Source organism: Cariama cristata, unplaced genomic scaffold (genome assembly GCF_000690535.1).
Source record: "Cariama cristata isolate BGI_N322 unplaced genomic scaffold, ASM69053v1 scaffold32014, whole genome shotgun sequence".
Taxonomy (NCBI): Eukaryota; Metazoa; Chordata; class Aves; order Cariamiformes; family Cariamidae; genus Cariama; species Cariama cristata.
The window spans coordinates 1051-18533 of NW_009614046.1; the positions used below are offsets into that span (position 1 = coordinate 1051).

At 35.5% G+C, this 17483-nt stretch overlaps 1 protein-coding gene across 1 annotated transcript in view; it reads left to right on the forward strand.

Annotated features, from left to right (window-relative positions):
• Positions 1 to 952: 952 nt before the first annotated feature.
• The window catches only part of LOC104160990 (protein AF-10-like), a gene marked incomplete at both ends in the record, with an annotated part of 35475 nt that continues 18944 nt past the window's right edge, over positions 953 to 17483 (forward strand). Inside the window, 4 exon segments of the mRNA XM_009699262.1 lie at positions 953 to 1090; positions 8641 to 8896; positions 10925 to 11491; positions 17387 to 17402. Coding sequence (XP_009697564.1) covers positions 953 to 1090; positions 8641 to 8896; positions 10925 to 11491; positions 17387 to 17402 — 977 coding nt within the window.

Consider the following 17483-nt stretch of genomic DNA (forward strand, 5'->3'; position numbering starts at 1 on the left):
CCAATAGCTTACAAGTAACTTTCACACCTGCAGTTTCTCTGTGTCTTCTGATGTTGGCTGTCTAAATAAACGATATTATGATGCTAAGGAAAAAGTGACTGTCTAGACTTGTTTCTGATTAAAATGGTAAAAATACTAAACTCCTCCTGTATTCTACCTTGAATTGTTAATTTTATCAGACTCGATATTTTTTTTGTATTTGTCTGAATTATTTAATCAAATACAATTTGAGTCTGACTCTGTAATCCTCTAAGAATTGATTTCTACCAGTATGAAAGACTTCTATTATGCTCTAAAGGCTTTGAATTAAGAAATTATTTTCTTTCTGTTTGCACAATTTCATTCACACTGTCAGTGCTTCATGTTGTGTTTAAAAAAAAAAATAAATTCTCAGCCCTTTTAGAAAGCACACTTCATTTGTATAGCTTTTGGTATTTTGTTCAGTTTAACATGGATGATACTTATTTAGTATGTAAACTGTACGCACCTTTTTGGGAATGAAATCTAAATAAAATTCCACATTCTTATCCATGGAGATGTCAGTAGGGGAACCAAAGCTAAAACCTTGAATAAATTTAAAGGAGTATCCCAACAAAAAGTAGTTTGCAGGTGCAGAAATGCAGGAACATAGAAATCTTTGAGAAATACAGGAAGAACTGTGAAGCAGAAGCCATGTCTCTGTTTTTAATCCAGTTTCTTTTGTTGATTAATTGATTATTGGGAAGATGGATAATATTAACAGCAGTGGATTCATAAATGCTGGCTGTAATTAAAGAATTTAAGTTTCTGTACTTTGAAAGCAAATATAAATACTTGATTTGCTTTTATAAAATTATATTATAAAAATTTCAAAATATTAATGTTGTTTCCAGTAAAATAGCACGGGACATTATTACCATCTCTCATAAATTTTGATAACACTTAATGCTATGTAAAATGAGTTACGTTAAAGGTGAAGCTGAACTTAGGTTATATTCTCTTTTATAACTTCTAGAAGTATAAAGAGAAAGATAAACACAAGCAAAAATACAAGAAGCAGTCGGAGTCCTCACCATCCTTGGTTCCATCCCTTACTGTAACTACAGAGAAAGTAAGTCAATGTGTTTTTCCTCCTTTTCCACTTGAATTACTTATGTTGAAATTTCATGATGTAATCATTCCACTATATAAACAGGAGCTTTATAATGGCATAGATTCTGTAATTATCAAGCACACATAGTATTTTTTTTAATAATGTAAATACTTTGAGGTTTATCATATGGCGAAAGGCTTAGAGTTTTGTAATTGAACACTGAGTGATTTCGTGACCCCAATCAGGTGCCACTGATACTCCAGTAAGTTTTATTTCATTGACTTATGTTTAATAATTTGAGAAGTTGTAGAAAATTTTTCCTTTGAAGTTCACTTGTGTGCGCTAAACTGTCACTGAACCTGTAAGCATTTAAACTGGTAATTACGAAATTACAGCTTATGCTTCATGTACTTGTAATATCACATTGCCTTTTTAGCAGTCTGCTCCATTAGGTTATGTGGTCTGTCCTTCCTGTTAATGTGCTAGCAAATACCTAACTCAAGGGACAACATAGAGGGTTAAATAATGACAGTTCTCATTTTACTATGCAAGAATCGTTTTCGCTATCCACCAAAAAAATGACACAGATGATGGCATTACAGAGTGGGCAGCAGTGTTGAGAAATGGGTTTTCTGACTTCAAAGTTGGAAAACATTGGTCCCATTCATGTGGGAATGTTGGACATCTAAGTTGGGGAATCATGGTTTGAATTAATTAGCCGTCAGTACGTAGAGCATTGTTTTTTAGCAAAGATGCTAAAGCTTTTGTTAACTGTATGTAGTTTGGTCGCTGAGACGCAATATTCAACAAATGTGTATATTTGCTTATGGTACACCAATACCGTGTCAGGACAGGGTAAAGCAATGGAAATACCAACTTTCTCTAGTCTCTGGAAGTATTCCCTCACCTGGTGGTATCCACTTCAAGAATCACCACCAAGAGTATTAGTTTTTTAGTATGTATTGGATATTTCTGTATTCTCAATAGTAGGATTATTAACTTGAGGCTCCATACCTGTTAACGTATTAACATCGCATTATTTGTGACTCATGCTCCTGATAAATTAGTCTTAGTTCTGGTTCTGTTGTATTCTTTTTGACACTGTTGTGTCAAGTGAGACTTAACTAGTCAGAGATTTTCTGAAACTATCAATACCTCTTTATTAGAAAAGAAAAAAAAAAGGCAAGAAAAAGTTTAAAAATAGAAAAGGTAGACTCAATTTGCTGCCTTGCTGTTTTGATTTAAGAGCAATTAGACGTTGTAATCAGTGAGTGTGTCAGTTTTTATTGAAATTAAGTTGTAGAACTCTTTGAATAGTATTGGCTAGTCCATGTGATTTGTTATTTCATTTTATTAATTTGTCCTGAACATATTCCTCTTCAGTCTGAGATAAACTGTAAAAGTCATAGCCTGTAAAAGAGGCTTCTTGTGTGGGAACTTCTTTAAACTCTACAATTTTTGTTGAGGTTTTGTACTATGTATGATCTTATCTTTCTTGAATTGCATCCCTTTTATACTTCAATTACCTAATCATCATAAGTTTTAAGAAAAATTTATATTACTGTGTATTTGTATAAAAGTTAAAGAAAATATATTGAAATATTGGTTGTTTTGAGTCCTGCCTATTAGAATATGCTTTAAATGCTGAAAACACAGGTGGATTCTGTTTTTCTGCTAAGCTCTTTTATAATTGCTTTGTCCTCCCTAGACTTTTCCTAATCACAGAGTTTATGACTCAGTGACGTACACTTTAGTAAGGTGAACAACAGTAAAACCCCTCTTAGCAGACCTCTGTTCAATCCACATAAAGAATGAAAATCTGCTGAGTTGTTGGCTATAGTGTTAATCGAGATTGTCCTATATATGTCTGTATAGCAAGTTCAATACATGTTTGTAGTTAAATCTATAGGATTCACGATAGGAACATTTTAAATATTTTTATGTACTTTTGAATACCTAAACCTCACCTCTTTATAGTCTTAAAAATCGTTAAATAGATAACATTAAAAAAAAAAAGTTACAACTCCTATGTTTAGTAGCAAGGTAGAGCTAGAGCAAATACTAAAGAGCACATAAACTCTATAGTTCTAGAACTGAAATTATAACTGAAGTAAACTAAAACAGAAGTATCCACAGTGGAATTTAAATATCAGCATGTGGTCCTTTTAGTTTTCTTTTTTAAACCTTTTGCATCCTGTGGGGTTTTTTCTGCCTAAGCTATCTGCTTCATTTTCTGCCTTCTTTTTATAATGCTTCAGATTGTCAGGAAAATTGGTGTTCAGGTTTATTTTAATGAAGTTATTAAGTGTGATTTTTTTTTTTTTTTTCTTTTTAAAAAGAATCTACTGGATATTTGGATATTTGGAAGTGACTTTTTTTTTTTGGTGGCTAGTTCCTTCAGTTATCTTATCTTAATTTTTTTTCCTAAGTCCTTTTCACACAGTTTACATGCATTTGCTTTTCTAGGTTATAAATTCATACAGTGTTCCTCGAAAATTTGAAATTTTAATAATAAAACAAGTTTTGTTTGTTCCTGAGAAAAATATTTGGTTCAGAATATTGTATTCACCACAAGAAGGACATTGAGCTGCTGGACCATGTTCAGAGAAGGGCAACAAAGCTGGTGAAGGGCCTGGAGAAAAAGCCTTACGAGGAGCAGCTGAGGGAGCTGGGGTTGTTTAGTCTGGAGAAGAGGAGGCTGAGGGGAGACCTGGTTGCCCTCTACAACTGCCTGAAAGGAGGTTGTAGTGAGGTGGGGGTTGGTCTCTTCTCCCCTGTAATTAGCGATAGGACGAGAGGAAATGGTCTCAAGTTGCGCCAGGGGAGGTTCAGGCTGGACATTAGAAAGAACTTCTTCACTGTTAGAGTTGTTAAGCATTGGAATGGGCTCCCCAGGGAGGTGGTGGAGTCATTGTCCCTGGAGGTGTTCAAAAAACGTTTGTATGTGGCGCTTTGAGACATGGTTTAGTGGGTTTAGCGGGCATGGTGGCATCAGGTATATGGTTGGACTTGGTGATCTTTGAGGTCTCTTCCAACCATAATGATTCTGTGATTCTATGATTAATATGTTACTGTTGTACGTCCTTTTACATTGAGTTGTCAGAATTGATTTGGATTTGATGTCTTTTTCACAGCAGTCTGTCTTTGCAGTGAATACATTATTTTATCATGGTATATAATCACTTCTGCTACCATATTGTACCTGTGAGGGGAACTGGAATTTGAAATTAATTTTATTTTTCCTTTTTAAAGAAGTTAAATCCTTTGTGATACAGTGGTAGTGACCATTTATGCAGGTGATGCCTTAAAGCATGTTTTTATCTGGATTAGAAGCTTCTTAAGATAGATTCATGAAAGGATGCGGAATAACTATGGATTTACATTATCTGAGTATACTTGGCTTGCGTGTCTGTTCTGCAAAATTTAATTCCAAGAACTTTTACTGAAGTTCCAGTCCAAATACTGTGTTGAGATATGAGCATGCTGTTTTGAGAGGCATTTTTGTACATCACTGTAATGTCTCGGCAAACACTGCTTAGTCTGGATCAGTTAAGACTGAAAAAGTTTGAAGTAAGACATTCTTAACTACTCTTTGATTAATGTGCTAACAAATTTTTCACTTTTCTTTTGGGGCGTAGATACAGGATGTTTTAAGAAAGAGTGCAATAACTTAGGAATTTGAGTTCTCTCTCTGCCTTTTCTTCTGGCCGCCTTCTTATTTGGGAAGAGCCATCAGCCCTTTTTAGTCCTAATAAAAGCTTCTGTCTCAGGTTTTGATCTCTGGCTTGTATCTGGAATTTAAAAATGTGTATGGTTTAACAGATCCGGAAAAATACAGTTGTCTTTTTTTTTTTTTTTGGGGGGGGTGGGATGTTGTTAATTAAAACAAAACTCCAAAACATTGACCTACACAAAGATACACAAGACAGTGTATCTGCATTCAAATTGTAGTCAGTGATTAAATAAAAGATACTGCAAACAGGAAGTACAGCTGATAATTTTATCTGTAATAGTAGAGATGACGATGATAACCCTCCTCAGTTCACCCTGACTATCAGCCCAACGTGGTTCTCAAGGGAGGTGCTCAGATCCTTCCACAATGGGGTACAGAAGAGAATGAAAAGAGTAGGGAAATCTCTATTTGGTATGACTGAACATCACTATCCTATAGCAGTGTGGTGTTTGTGGGCTATGTGGTATATGGGTGTGTTGGGTTTTTTTGTTTGGTTGGTTTTTGCTTGGACCATGCTCTTACCATCTGGCGTTTTTGTGGAGGATTACCTGCTGTGGTCCTTCCCCTCTCTGTGCAAGACTACCACCGTATATGTCTGTATTAGGGCTAAAGCTTCTCAAGCCTTGGGATGTACTGTGTATAGCAAGAGTGATTATTATGCCTTTACCATAAATCTAAAGCTTTCCCAGAAGTTTTAAGACTTGCTACAGATGGGTGATATAACTCCTCAGGGCACACAGAGTGATATATGGGAAGCATAAAAACGATAACTCTCTGTGCACCATGTTGGCAATGTGAAAGTGTACTCTTTGGAAAGAAAACCCTGCAACCTGGTTTATGGGAAGCATAAAGGAACCCTGATACACACAGTTAGCTTGGTAATTGCACTAGCAAATACTGTTTGATTTTTTTGAGAACAGTATTAACATCATGAAGTAGTCAAGTCTTCCCAGATAAACCAGGGAATGGAGCTGGGTGACAGCATCAGTGGGAATCTCCTTTTTGGGGGATGTCTGTACTGAAATGAAGGAAAATGACTGACTGCAGCGTGAACAGTAAAGAGGGGAGCCTCAAGTAGTGGACTTCATTTTAAAAGTATGTGCTGGGAGAGAACAGCATTGTAAGCTTGGGGAAACTGCAGTCTGAAGCCAGTCAGTAAATAACCAAAGGTGTTCTGCCTCTATCCTCAGATCCTTGCTCCCTGCCACTCTTACTCTCCTGACTTGAAAAAACCCCAGAGCAAACAAACAAACAAGATAACTTTGCCATGACATACTAATGTTTTTCTGAGACATTTCTGTTAGGCCTTTGTCTTTTAAAACTTAGCATTTTAGAAAAGCAGTTCGTTTAGTGGTGGGTAAGTTATTGTATGAACCAATTAGCTTAATAATCTAAAGTTTGTGCTGCAGTTTTAGCTTAGAACTTACCATGTATCTTGTGGATTCTCAAAGCAACTGATGTATGTGTATCTGGTTTAGGGCACTTTGTTGCAATTAACTCCTTGAAGTAAGGAATATAATATACGTGAAAAAAAAATACTGACCAAATGATACCGGTTTTACTTTGCTTAGGGTATATTGCGTCATATCAGTGTTCAAGATGTTCTGAGTAAGCATGTAGATTTCAGTACACTTTATAGTGCCTTCGGAGGCACAAATACCTGTTGGAACAAAGTTTTCAAAAGCAGAACTGCAATGTGCATGCATGTTCTCCAAAATCTGTTAAGAGCAGGATTCAGGCTTGCAGTCAAACCAAATCTCTGCACGATATATGCAAATTAATGCCCACTTGTCATTGCCTAGCCCTGGCCAGTCTGTAGAGCTATGTTAAACTCCTTATTTCCCTTTAAAATAAGTAAATAAATACATACAAATTCCTGCAGTAATGGGGAAGAGGTACTAGATAACATCAAACTATGGTTGTTGATACCTATAGAGAATTATCCTTGCAATTAATATTCAACTGAGTGGATAGGAGATAAGAATTAGGAAAGGAAGGTTTTAGATAAGAGGAGAAATCCTGGATTCTAGAAAAAAAAAAGACTTTTGGTTTGGGTTATTGCATGTCTGGAAACCCTTTGTTCAAATGACCCAGATTTGAACCACTGCTTCTTAAATCAGGTCAAGTGACACATCAGTTTCCTGAAAATTGAGCATACTTGTGAACTTTGTAATAGTTCAAAAAGTTGACTGCTAAACTTACCTTTGAATTGGCTCCATCTTCATAGAAACACTTACCAGTATAGTAATATGAATTTGAGGTAAATTATTTTTAACATCGTACTTTACAGATTTTTCTTCACTGTTATTCAGATAATCCATAATATGTTTTTAATGCAGTTCATAATAATTCATACAGGGTGGTATGCAAATAGATCAAAATTTTAATCTTCTCAGAGCTGGCATATTTAATTGTCTTTTGGCATTTGCAACTGAAAAGCAAGTTCTATGTAAATGTCTTAGCTATGGAAAACTTCTTATACCAGCTATACAAAGCTATATGAAAAGATGAAGAAATACTCTGCTGTAGGCCTAAATTGAGCAAGCATCCCAGTCAGGGGAGAGAAAACACATGCATGTTCAATTTTAAGAGGCATGTGTTTGTGTGGTCTTTAATGGAGATAAATTAGATCTATTTTAGACTCTCTTCTATAAAGAACTGAAAAACAAACTAAGCTTTTTTTGAATAGATGAGTAGCTTCTAGGATTGATCCATGTTTTTTGTTGAAGAAGCTTTATACAGTTAAAAGGCTATTTTATTAGCTGGTTTGAGTATAAATAACAGTAGAACATTATTTCTTTTTTCCTAATTTTGCTTTCATTTTCTTTCTTCTGATAATTCTGCTATCACAAGTCCAAATTTTTTTTTATTATGAAAACAATTCTATTCCTTTGTGTTGTTTCTTGATGCTGTGCACGCAATTTCCCTGCCCACCTAATTACTTTCTGTGACCTATTTTGACTATTGTTCACCAATGTGAATAAATATGACAAAATTTAATGTAAGAATGATGAGTCTAAGGATAACATTTTTGAAAGCCCTGTGAAGAGTTTATGGGTGTAGGAGAAGGACCAAAATTCTTGGGGATGGATGGGGGTTGAGGAAGAAATCTCCATTGGGAGCTCAAGAATGTGTTATGCTTTTTCCTTCCTGTCTGGCAGCAGGTTTGTAGTAGGTAGCCAGTCATTCCTGCACGGGTCTTGACCAACTAGATCTCATGTGTCTTCTTTACTTGATGGTACTTAAGGAACTGGCTGAATGGGGCAGTTCAGATGGCAGGGAATCCTAGTGTGATGATAGGAAGTGAAGACATAAGGGGCAGTTGGGCTTGTTGGAGTTGATTTTGGTTCGGTGTTGAGACAGTAAGTTCTTAGGTTCTGAAGCCTTCGTCAGTTCCACTGATGATGGAACAATGTTTCCAGTTTGACAAAACAAACTGCATAAAAATTGTATTTTCAGAAAAGTATTTAAAGTCTCATTTTTTCTTTTTAATTTTTAATTTTAAGCAGTAAAAGAACAATATCCTATTTAAATAGAATATAAAGACTGTGTAACCATAGATTTGAGATTAATCCATTGACCTTAGTGAAGTAAAAATACCAACCAAAGCTGACATTGTTTTTATGCATCATTTTCCACAAAATGAAGTTTTATGCATTTGTTTGCTGAAAATCTTAATAATTCAGTTTATGTAACGCCTGCTGTTGCCACTTACCTTAGTATTTGAACACTTCTGAGTATATTTGAAAGAATAGGTTCTTTTAAACAGTTCCTTTGTTACAGTTTTTTGTTTGACCTGTTTCTTTTATCTTATTTCCTCTCATCAAAATGCTAGACTTACACAAGCACTAGCAACAACTCCATGTCAGGCTCCTTGAAGCGGTTGGAAGATACCACGGCTCGATTTACAAATGCAAATTTCCAGGAAGTTTCTACACACGTTTCAAGTGGAAAAGATTCTTCAGAGGCTAGAGGGTCAGAGAGCAAAGGGAAGAAAGCTACAGGTCACAGCTCAGGTCAGAGGGGAAGAAAGCCTGGTGCTGGAAGAAATCCAGGAACAACTGTGACTGCAGCTAGCCCTTTTCAGCAAGGTATTAATCCTTACGCTGTAACATGACTTCTGCTTTAACATGACTTAGAAATCTTACATATTTAAAACTTGAAAAGTAGTTCATCCTTTATCCGCAATAATGAGGATGTTGTTTCACTTTGGGGAAAAAAGAAAATTTTTTTTAAGGGAGAAAAGTGTTCATTGTCATAACATGAAAAAGAAGGTCGTGCATCTCTAAAGGGCAAAACTGATGCTTTTGTTTAGACTGTTAAGGTATTCTCTTTAACTGCTAAAAACAAGTCTCTTTATGTGCTGAAAAGTTAGTCTGGGGTAAAATTTAACACATGAATTTGAGTCTAGGGGTCTTTCTCAGCTCTTTAAGGGAATAGTACTAGTATTTTTTTAGTTAGTGGATATTAGAACAAAACTGAACTAGCTCATGTATAGGATGCAGTGGCCCCATAATTTTTCAAGATGCAGACATCTAAAATACACCATTTTCTTCAAAGACCTTTTCACTTTTATTTTTTTGTCATTGAAATACATAAGCAGAAGATGATTATGTGACAAGTATATACAGTTTATTTACCTTATGTAATACAACAATTGGACGTTTTGAACATGCCAGAACCCACTAAATACACTGTTGACACTTCTAAAAAGCAAATTTTATTATGGCATCTTCGTCAGAGTTGAAGAAAGAAAAAAAAAGTAAAAGTCTATTTTTTATTACTTAACTAGTAAAACCTGTTATTTTGAAATAGCAAACTAGACCTCCTATAAAGTAATTGTTTTTTCCATAATTTTCACTGTGACATGTAGTAGCTGACTGTCCTTTCTGCTTTATGATGTTGCTCTTCCTTTGAGTTTGTTTATGCAGTGAACAGTTTTAAATTTGTCTAGAACTCCTTCAATATTTCCGGCTTTTTTACTTGAAAAAAACAGAAGTGTTTTTTTTGTTTGTTTAAATTCTCAAAAGTTTGAAAATTGCCTTCTGGAATACTGCATTTAAAGAAAAATCTTCCTCACTGCAGATGGCAAAATACATCTTTACTATGTGCATGTATTTTCTTTAAAGCTGCATTAAGTGAAGGTGATGTAACTTATTTAAAATACAAAACAACAATGTTTTTATGATTTTTAAATTGCTGTATTAATGTAAATTATATTTTAAATGGAATTCTTAATAATGTTTAATGGAGGACTAATGATAAAACACTAATTTTTAAAGGACTTTTTTTATACCTAAAGTCATATTTAGGAGTCTTTTCTTGATGGGATAGTCATCATCAGTCTAAGTTCTGCAAAACAGTACCCACATGCACCACCCATATAAAATTACTGAATTTCATTGAAAGTATTTCACAAGTGTGCTCCATTTTCTGCCTTGCTTATGCTAACACAGTGATGAAATGACTGCATTCCAAATATTACAGAAGCAATGTAATTCTATTACACAAAAGATCTTTATGGTTCTCTGACAGTGCTAAAGAAGTCTTAAAATGCCAATTTTATACACTTTTCTCCACTACTTCTCCTGTCCTTTTGAAAAATACCTCTCTATGGAATACCTCCTCAGCCAGGGTAAATTAAGTGGAATTGCTGTTCCCTTGACCTGTGTCGGACCCTTGATTTAGATAGAATGGTAAGGAAGATTGCAGGCATAGTGTACGTGTGATCATAGCATGTTTCTATCAGTCTTCTTTTTATATATGTGTATGTTTAAAAAAACCTGCTGTGACTTGCACCAGGTGTTTGTTGTGACTTCAGAACACGAGGGATGTCAAAGTTGCCTAAGCAGCAAAGTTGTTATTCTCCTTTTATTCATTTTCACCTTGTTTGTGCCCCAAATTCAAATCTGAATCTTAGATAGGAATCTAAGAATCAGATCCAGCAGAGTGAAGATCAGCAGAAGCAGCAATGAGCTATCTTAAAAATTATTTACCTCTTGGTAACACTTTTCATAAAGTCCTTGCACTTCAAAGTTTTTTTGTTCTAAGATGCTATTTTTTTCCTATCAATTTTCATCAATTACAGGAAAAAAAAAATTGTACTTTTTCTTTTTTAGGAAGCTTTTTGGGCACTCCAGGGAGCATAAAGTCATCTTCTGGAAGTTCAGTTCAGTCTCCCCAGGATTTTTTGAGTTTTACAGACACAGATCTGCGAAGTGACAGTTTCACGCATTCTCAACAGGCTTCATCAACCAAAGATGTACATAAAGGAGAGGCTGGGAGTCAAGAGGGGAGTGTCAATTGTTTCACTTCCTTAATTGGTCTCCCTTCATCAGCAGCTGTTTCACAATCTAAAAACTTTGACAGCTCACCTGGAGACATAGGTAATTCAAGCCTTGCTTCTACAGCATACAAGCGAGCTCAAACTTCTGGAATAGAAGAAGAAACTGTAACAGAGAAGAAACGGAAAGGAAATAAACAAAGTAAACATGGGCCTGGTAGACCCAAAGGAAATAAAAGTCAAGAAAGTATTTCCCATCTTTCAGTTTCTTCTGCTTCCCCAACTTCATCTGTGGCATCTGCTGCAGGAAGTGTGACAAGCTCTGGTCTTCAAAAATCTCCAACTTTGCTCAGGAATGGAAGTTTACAGAGTCTTAGTGTTGGCTCATCTCCAGTGGGTTCAGGTAGGCATTTATTGGATTTTTTTTCTTACCTCAAAATATGTCTTTATTATTTTAGCAGTAATGATGAGTATGCTTTTCAAAAACAGAGTATCATTTAAAGTATCTTGAAAGTCACACTGGGAAAACGTAAAAATTAGAATGTGACTGTTGGAAGAGTAAGGTTGATTCCATGTGTAGGTGCCACTGTGCTGTAGTAGCTTGACCTGTGTATTGACGTATATGCTATATAAATGCAGGTTTTGAGGCTGTAGGGGGAAAAGTAAGTTGCATGAAAATAGGTTCTTTGGAAATTACATGCGACAAGTTTAGCTAAAATAAGTGATAGTTTATACACGCTATATTGTCTGTATGTTCTGTTACATAGAGAAAACAAAAACAATGCTCAAGCATGTCAGCTGTGCTGAGTATGTCCCTCAATTATGTTCTCCCGGTTTAGCTTAGCTAAAAATCAAAATGTCTATATGGAGAATTATCAGTTTAAACACATGAAAGGATATTCTGAATCTGGACCCCTGTGCAGCTGGATGACATGTTCATATTCTTGGGTGCTTTTTAGCAATTGAAATTGGCTGGTTTGTTCTTCCTCTGGTCTAAATGTTATGTGCATCTGGGGCTGAGAGAGGCTTTCTGTTCCTAGTAAACCTGTGTGTGGAATGACCTTGCAGAATACTGTATCTACCAAAGTCTTTGTTGCTTTGAAGTTTCTTTCAAGGCCTATGTGTTTGGATAAAAAAAAAAGCAAACTATTTGATACCTCATTTTTGTAACTTTGAAATTTTGTCCTTTTTGTTGTTCTAGTGGATTTTCTGCTTGATTTTTCTTTTTTTTGGGGGGGAAAGAGAAGTGGAATGTGAATATGGTTGTGGGCAGGATTTTATGCTTTTATATTGTATATTTTCACTCTATAAGCAAGAGATACTTTAAAAATACACATGCTTCAAGAAACAAAAAACTTTATATTTGTTTCAGAACAAGACAGGTACTTAAAACCTTGATCTCAAAGCCACATTGTTTTGAATCTTTGCTAGATACAGGCAAATTGTGATTTTTATTACAGGTGGTAATGGCAATAGCAGTGGCAACTATATATAAAAAAAAATTTCCTGCATTGAAATCAATAGGGAGAAATGGTGTGTGACAAAACTTCGTAGCTCACTGTCCATCTTTTTGATTAAAATGTAGTTTTAAAATCATGTTAACCTTGTATCTGTTATGAACAGAGATCATCTTAACAGACTTAGATCAACGTTCTGATTATTTTAGTATGAACTTCCTTATTCCTTTATGATCTCTTTGAGGTGGATTATGTATTGTAGTTGGGGTAACATGTGGAAGTACAAGATCTTGGTTTGAAGTGAATGACCCTCACTACAAGAAGGACATTGAGCTGCTGGACCATGTTCAGAGAAGGGCAACAAAGCTGGTGAAGGGCCTGGAGAAAAAGCCTTACCAGGAGCAGCTGAGGGAGCTGGGGTTGTTTAGTCTGGAAAAGAGGAAGCTGAGGGGGAGACCTGATCGCCCTCTACAACTACCTGAAAGGAGGTTGTAGCGAGGCGGGGGTTGGTCTCTTCTCCCCAGTAACTAGCGATAGGACAAGAGGAAATGGTCTCAAGTTGCGCCAGGGGAGGTTCAGGCTGGACATTAGAAAGAACTTCTTCACTGTTAGAGTCGTTAAGCATTGGAACGGGCTCCCCAGGGAGGTGGTGGAGTCATTGTCCCTGGAGGTGTTCAAAAAACGTTTAGATGTGGTGCTTCAAGACATGGTTTAGTGGGTATGGTGGCGTCAGGTATATGGTTGGACTTGGTGATCTTTGAGGTCTCTTCCAACCATAATGATTCTATGATTCTATGACCCATGTTTCCCCCCCTTATATTTATCTTAGAATATTCTGATCCTACCATCACCTAGAGCAGGCCTTTCCCTGGCCAGGTTCATCCTTGCTTCCTTTGTCCTCTTTATTACATCTCACTCTTCCATCTATAAAATGCCAGTGATAATGTTAAACTCCCTTTGTAAAAAACTTTGAAATACATGGATGAAAATACTGGGTAGGTTTTATTACCTTTATCGTGATATCCAGCCTATAATTTCATCTCTGTTAAGCATACTTATGATTCTTGCTAGCTAGTTAGACCTGTCCTTTAAAACAGTGACTTTTTCTGAAGGTGCCACAGAATATGAATGAAAAACAAACAAACAAAATCCATAAACAAAATCACCCCAACAAAACCCAGAAAACCCAAAGAAACAAATCCAGATGAGATGTCTTTGCCTTTGAGCACAAGCTCTAAATTTCTCCAGAAACTTCTGCTGGAGTCTGAGCATATTGTTTTCAAGTATTCTCCCTGATTTACCCTTTTTTCTTATGGTTGTAGTGCTTCTTTCCATACTTCATCATAAGCATTTTCTGGGTTTAGCAGTCCATTTAAAACTTTGTTACAATGAGGAAGGGCATTTGAGTATTAGCAGAAAAATAAATTTTCTTAGGTATGATATGCTGATGTTTCTCTTTGAAATGTCTCTATATTGTCTGGCAACAAAATACAACAAGTTAATCTAAATGATTTGACCCAAAACCCCAAATAAGATTGTATGCATTTAAATGTAGTGAGAGAAGATGCAGGGGAAGCCAAGGCGAAAAATTTTTACTGACTCTTACTGGAATTGCGTTGTTATTTCAAAGGAGCAGAATCAGGAATGAGTTAGACCATACTAAACAAAGCTTTTGAGGCACTTTTTCAAGAATAATCTCTTTTTTTTTTTTTAATAACCTTCTCAACTGCAACTATCTTAAGCTACCATTCTTTTTCCATTTTCTTACTCTTGTCGAGATCTGTAAAAATTATGAAAATCATTACTTCACAGACATATGATAATCCTGTTCACAGTTAATGTTCAAATTAGATGAAATGTGAAGGAAACCTTATTTTAAAAGGTAATGCAGATTCACCATGTGCTATTTATACATAATTAAATATCTTCCATAAAACTTCTGTTAAAAATAAGTACATTCAGCTCATTTTGTGAAAATACTTGTCCTCTCCAAACTTTTTTCAGGTCCACAGAACTTCTGTTTTCCTGCTTAATAAGAACAGAGTTGTACCATGAATAGTACAAGGCCATGTAATTAAAAGCTGTTACAATACATACACTCAGGTTGTATTACAGTTACCATGCAACTGATCTGATGTGTTCAAAATTTTGAGCTCTTAAATGTTCAATCTTAATGCTCTTTATAATTTTTTTCTGAAATGTATTTATCATCTGATAGGAAACACTGTATGCATGACTTTAACAGTGTACTCAGGGAATGAAAAGTAATTTAAAAAAAATGAAATAAGATTAGTCTGGTAGGGTGATAAGGAATTCTTATATTAAATTAACATCTTTCTAGTACATCTGTCCCTGTTTTTTTTTTTTAAAAAAAGCTTCTTTTACAAGCAAATAACAGCTTATTTGCAAACTACACTTATCTTTCTGCTGGAAATTCACAACCAATGTAAGTTTATTGTCTAAGAAGACATAAATCAGTTGTCAGTGAGAGTTATATAAAGCTGATGCTGGTTCCCCAAAAATGAGACTGGTCTTTGGAGTGATTTCAGGACCCAAATTTTTTAATGGGAGAGGGTGTCATCTGAACTCTACAATTTTATAGAGCTATTGAACTTTTTAAGTCACACTAGTTGTATTCTCAGGAGTTGTATTCTCAGCATCCTTCTAGGGAATAATACTTAAAGATTTCTAGTCTGAAGTATTGTAAAGCAGTAGTCTCTTCTGCTGAATTTTTTTTCTTCTTTTGACAACAGTGGCGATTAAAGAACAGAAAACTTTCATCCAGGGATTGGGAGAGATGAATAGCATCTTGTCTCAATGCTTACCTCTGCTAATAGTAGATTCCAAGATCAAATGTTTCCTTTACCATACTTGCACTTGCACTGTATTTCAACAGTAGTGCAGAAGCTAGTAAGGTGGTGGGAGGAATAAAAAATACAGTTATGCTAAATAACTTTCATACATTCTGTATTTTTCTACCAAGTAGTTTGTGCAGGCTCTGGCCCCTCTTTGTTTGGAGTACACTCCAGTGTGTGAAGAACTTTCTGAGAACTCATGTCCCACAGCAGTAGGGAAATGTGACATACAGTACCTTCTGGATTTTGTGGAATAATGCAGCAAGGTAAAATGAAAAGCAATCAAGTGTCATAAGTAAACGGAAATTTCTGTTTTGTCATAGATAAAGTTCTTGCACAGTTATCTTCAAGTTCTGCATGGATACTTGCTGCTGGAAGAGTTGCTTCTCTGTCTTTCCCAGTTCTGTTCTTAATTTCAAGCGTACAACAAATTGTATAGTATCAGCTTCCGTTGCTAAGGACTTCAGGGGATCAGTTGCATCAATATTTTAATTTTTGCATAATTGATTTTCTGCCCGAGTACTGTAAATCCTACAAGGGCTTATAAGGCAATTCTTTTTTTTCCTCAGAAGACTGGAGAAGGTTAAATTCCAAATTGGGCCTCGAAATAGTTAGCCCATTCTTTCACCCTTGCTGTGCCCATCTTCTGGAATTTCTTTGTCATGGTTGAGGCAACCTTATAATTTGTCTTCCTACATTTTTATTTCTACATCATATATATATTCTACCCTTGACTAGTCTTCAGTGTGATCTGGTTGGTAATACTAGAGAGTTTTTGGAATAAAGGATGTATCCAAACCCAGTATTGTACTTTAATATAGCAATATTTCAAACTCTTGATTTAGAAACAGTTAATGTTTTTTGGCACAGGCCCCTCTGGGTTGATCTTATGTCTTGTGCAGGCAAATTTCAGCTTTAGGTAGGTGTTTACTAAATGTTTCAGCTTAACCCGTGTATTTTATTCTCCTTTCTCATCTGATTCAAGCAGTGATGAAGCCTCTGCCAAGTGTTATACTCCTGCACAAGGAGATGATCTTATTATTAAGCTCACTGTTATACTGATGATTTAAGAGAACTCTGAGCTTCAAAGTAGATGAGTGACTTGAAACTATTCTCATTGAGATACCACGTCTCTCAGAGCTTATGTTAAATCTTTATGATGTTATGTTTAATCTCCTGTAGCGTTTGACTTACTAGCTAAATCTATTGGGAGAAAGAGTTCAGAAAAAGTTATTCTGGAACAGTTTGTGCTATTACCTTTATCTGCTAGGTGTCCCAGAAAAAGAAGTCTTACTGTGTCAAAAAGCCAGTTTGTATTCCAGAGGAGGTAGAATAGAAAGAACAAATTGGTAGTGATAGATATTAATGACCTTTTAGGACTAAGCAAACGGTGTAGATGACACAGAAGGCAAAATTCTTGTGCAGAGAGTTTCATTCTTCATATTTGAGGCTCAACAGAAATGGTGTTGGTTTGAGATGAGACGAAAATGTTAAAATTGATGATTATTGGTGTAGGAAACATGGAGACATTCATCAATTGGGAAGAAATCACATGAGGTAGTAGAAGCTTATGAAAATGGGGTTTAGCATGAAATGGATCACCTGTCAATGTTCTTAACTAAAACAGATGTTAGGAGCAGCTACAGCCAGAAGTAATAAATTGACGTTTCCTGATGATGAGTACCTCATATTTTCATGTTTTTAGACTGTCAGCGTTAAATTTCAGTAAGTCTTTAAAACTTGTGAAGTTGTAGGAGACTAGCAGGTAGTTAATGTTATGTAATTAGGATGTGTCTGATACAAGAAAGAAAGATGTTAAGAGATGTAGAGATGTAATGATTAATGGCGGTTATTGTGAGTTATGAAAAATAACTTATTGGACGTTTTCCTGTTTTTTTTTTTAATAAAAATAGTGGCATAGATGGCTACATTTCAGTTGATACAGCATGACATTTTAAATAAAGCCCTATAATGATAGGAAGTCAGCAAACCTTTGCATTAAGTGTAGTTAATGGATAAGTCTCAATTTAATTTTGTTCAGAGAATTATTAAACTGAAGTGTGCATTAGTTATCAGCCTTATG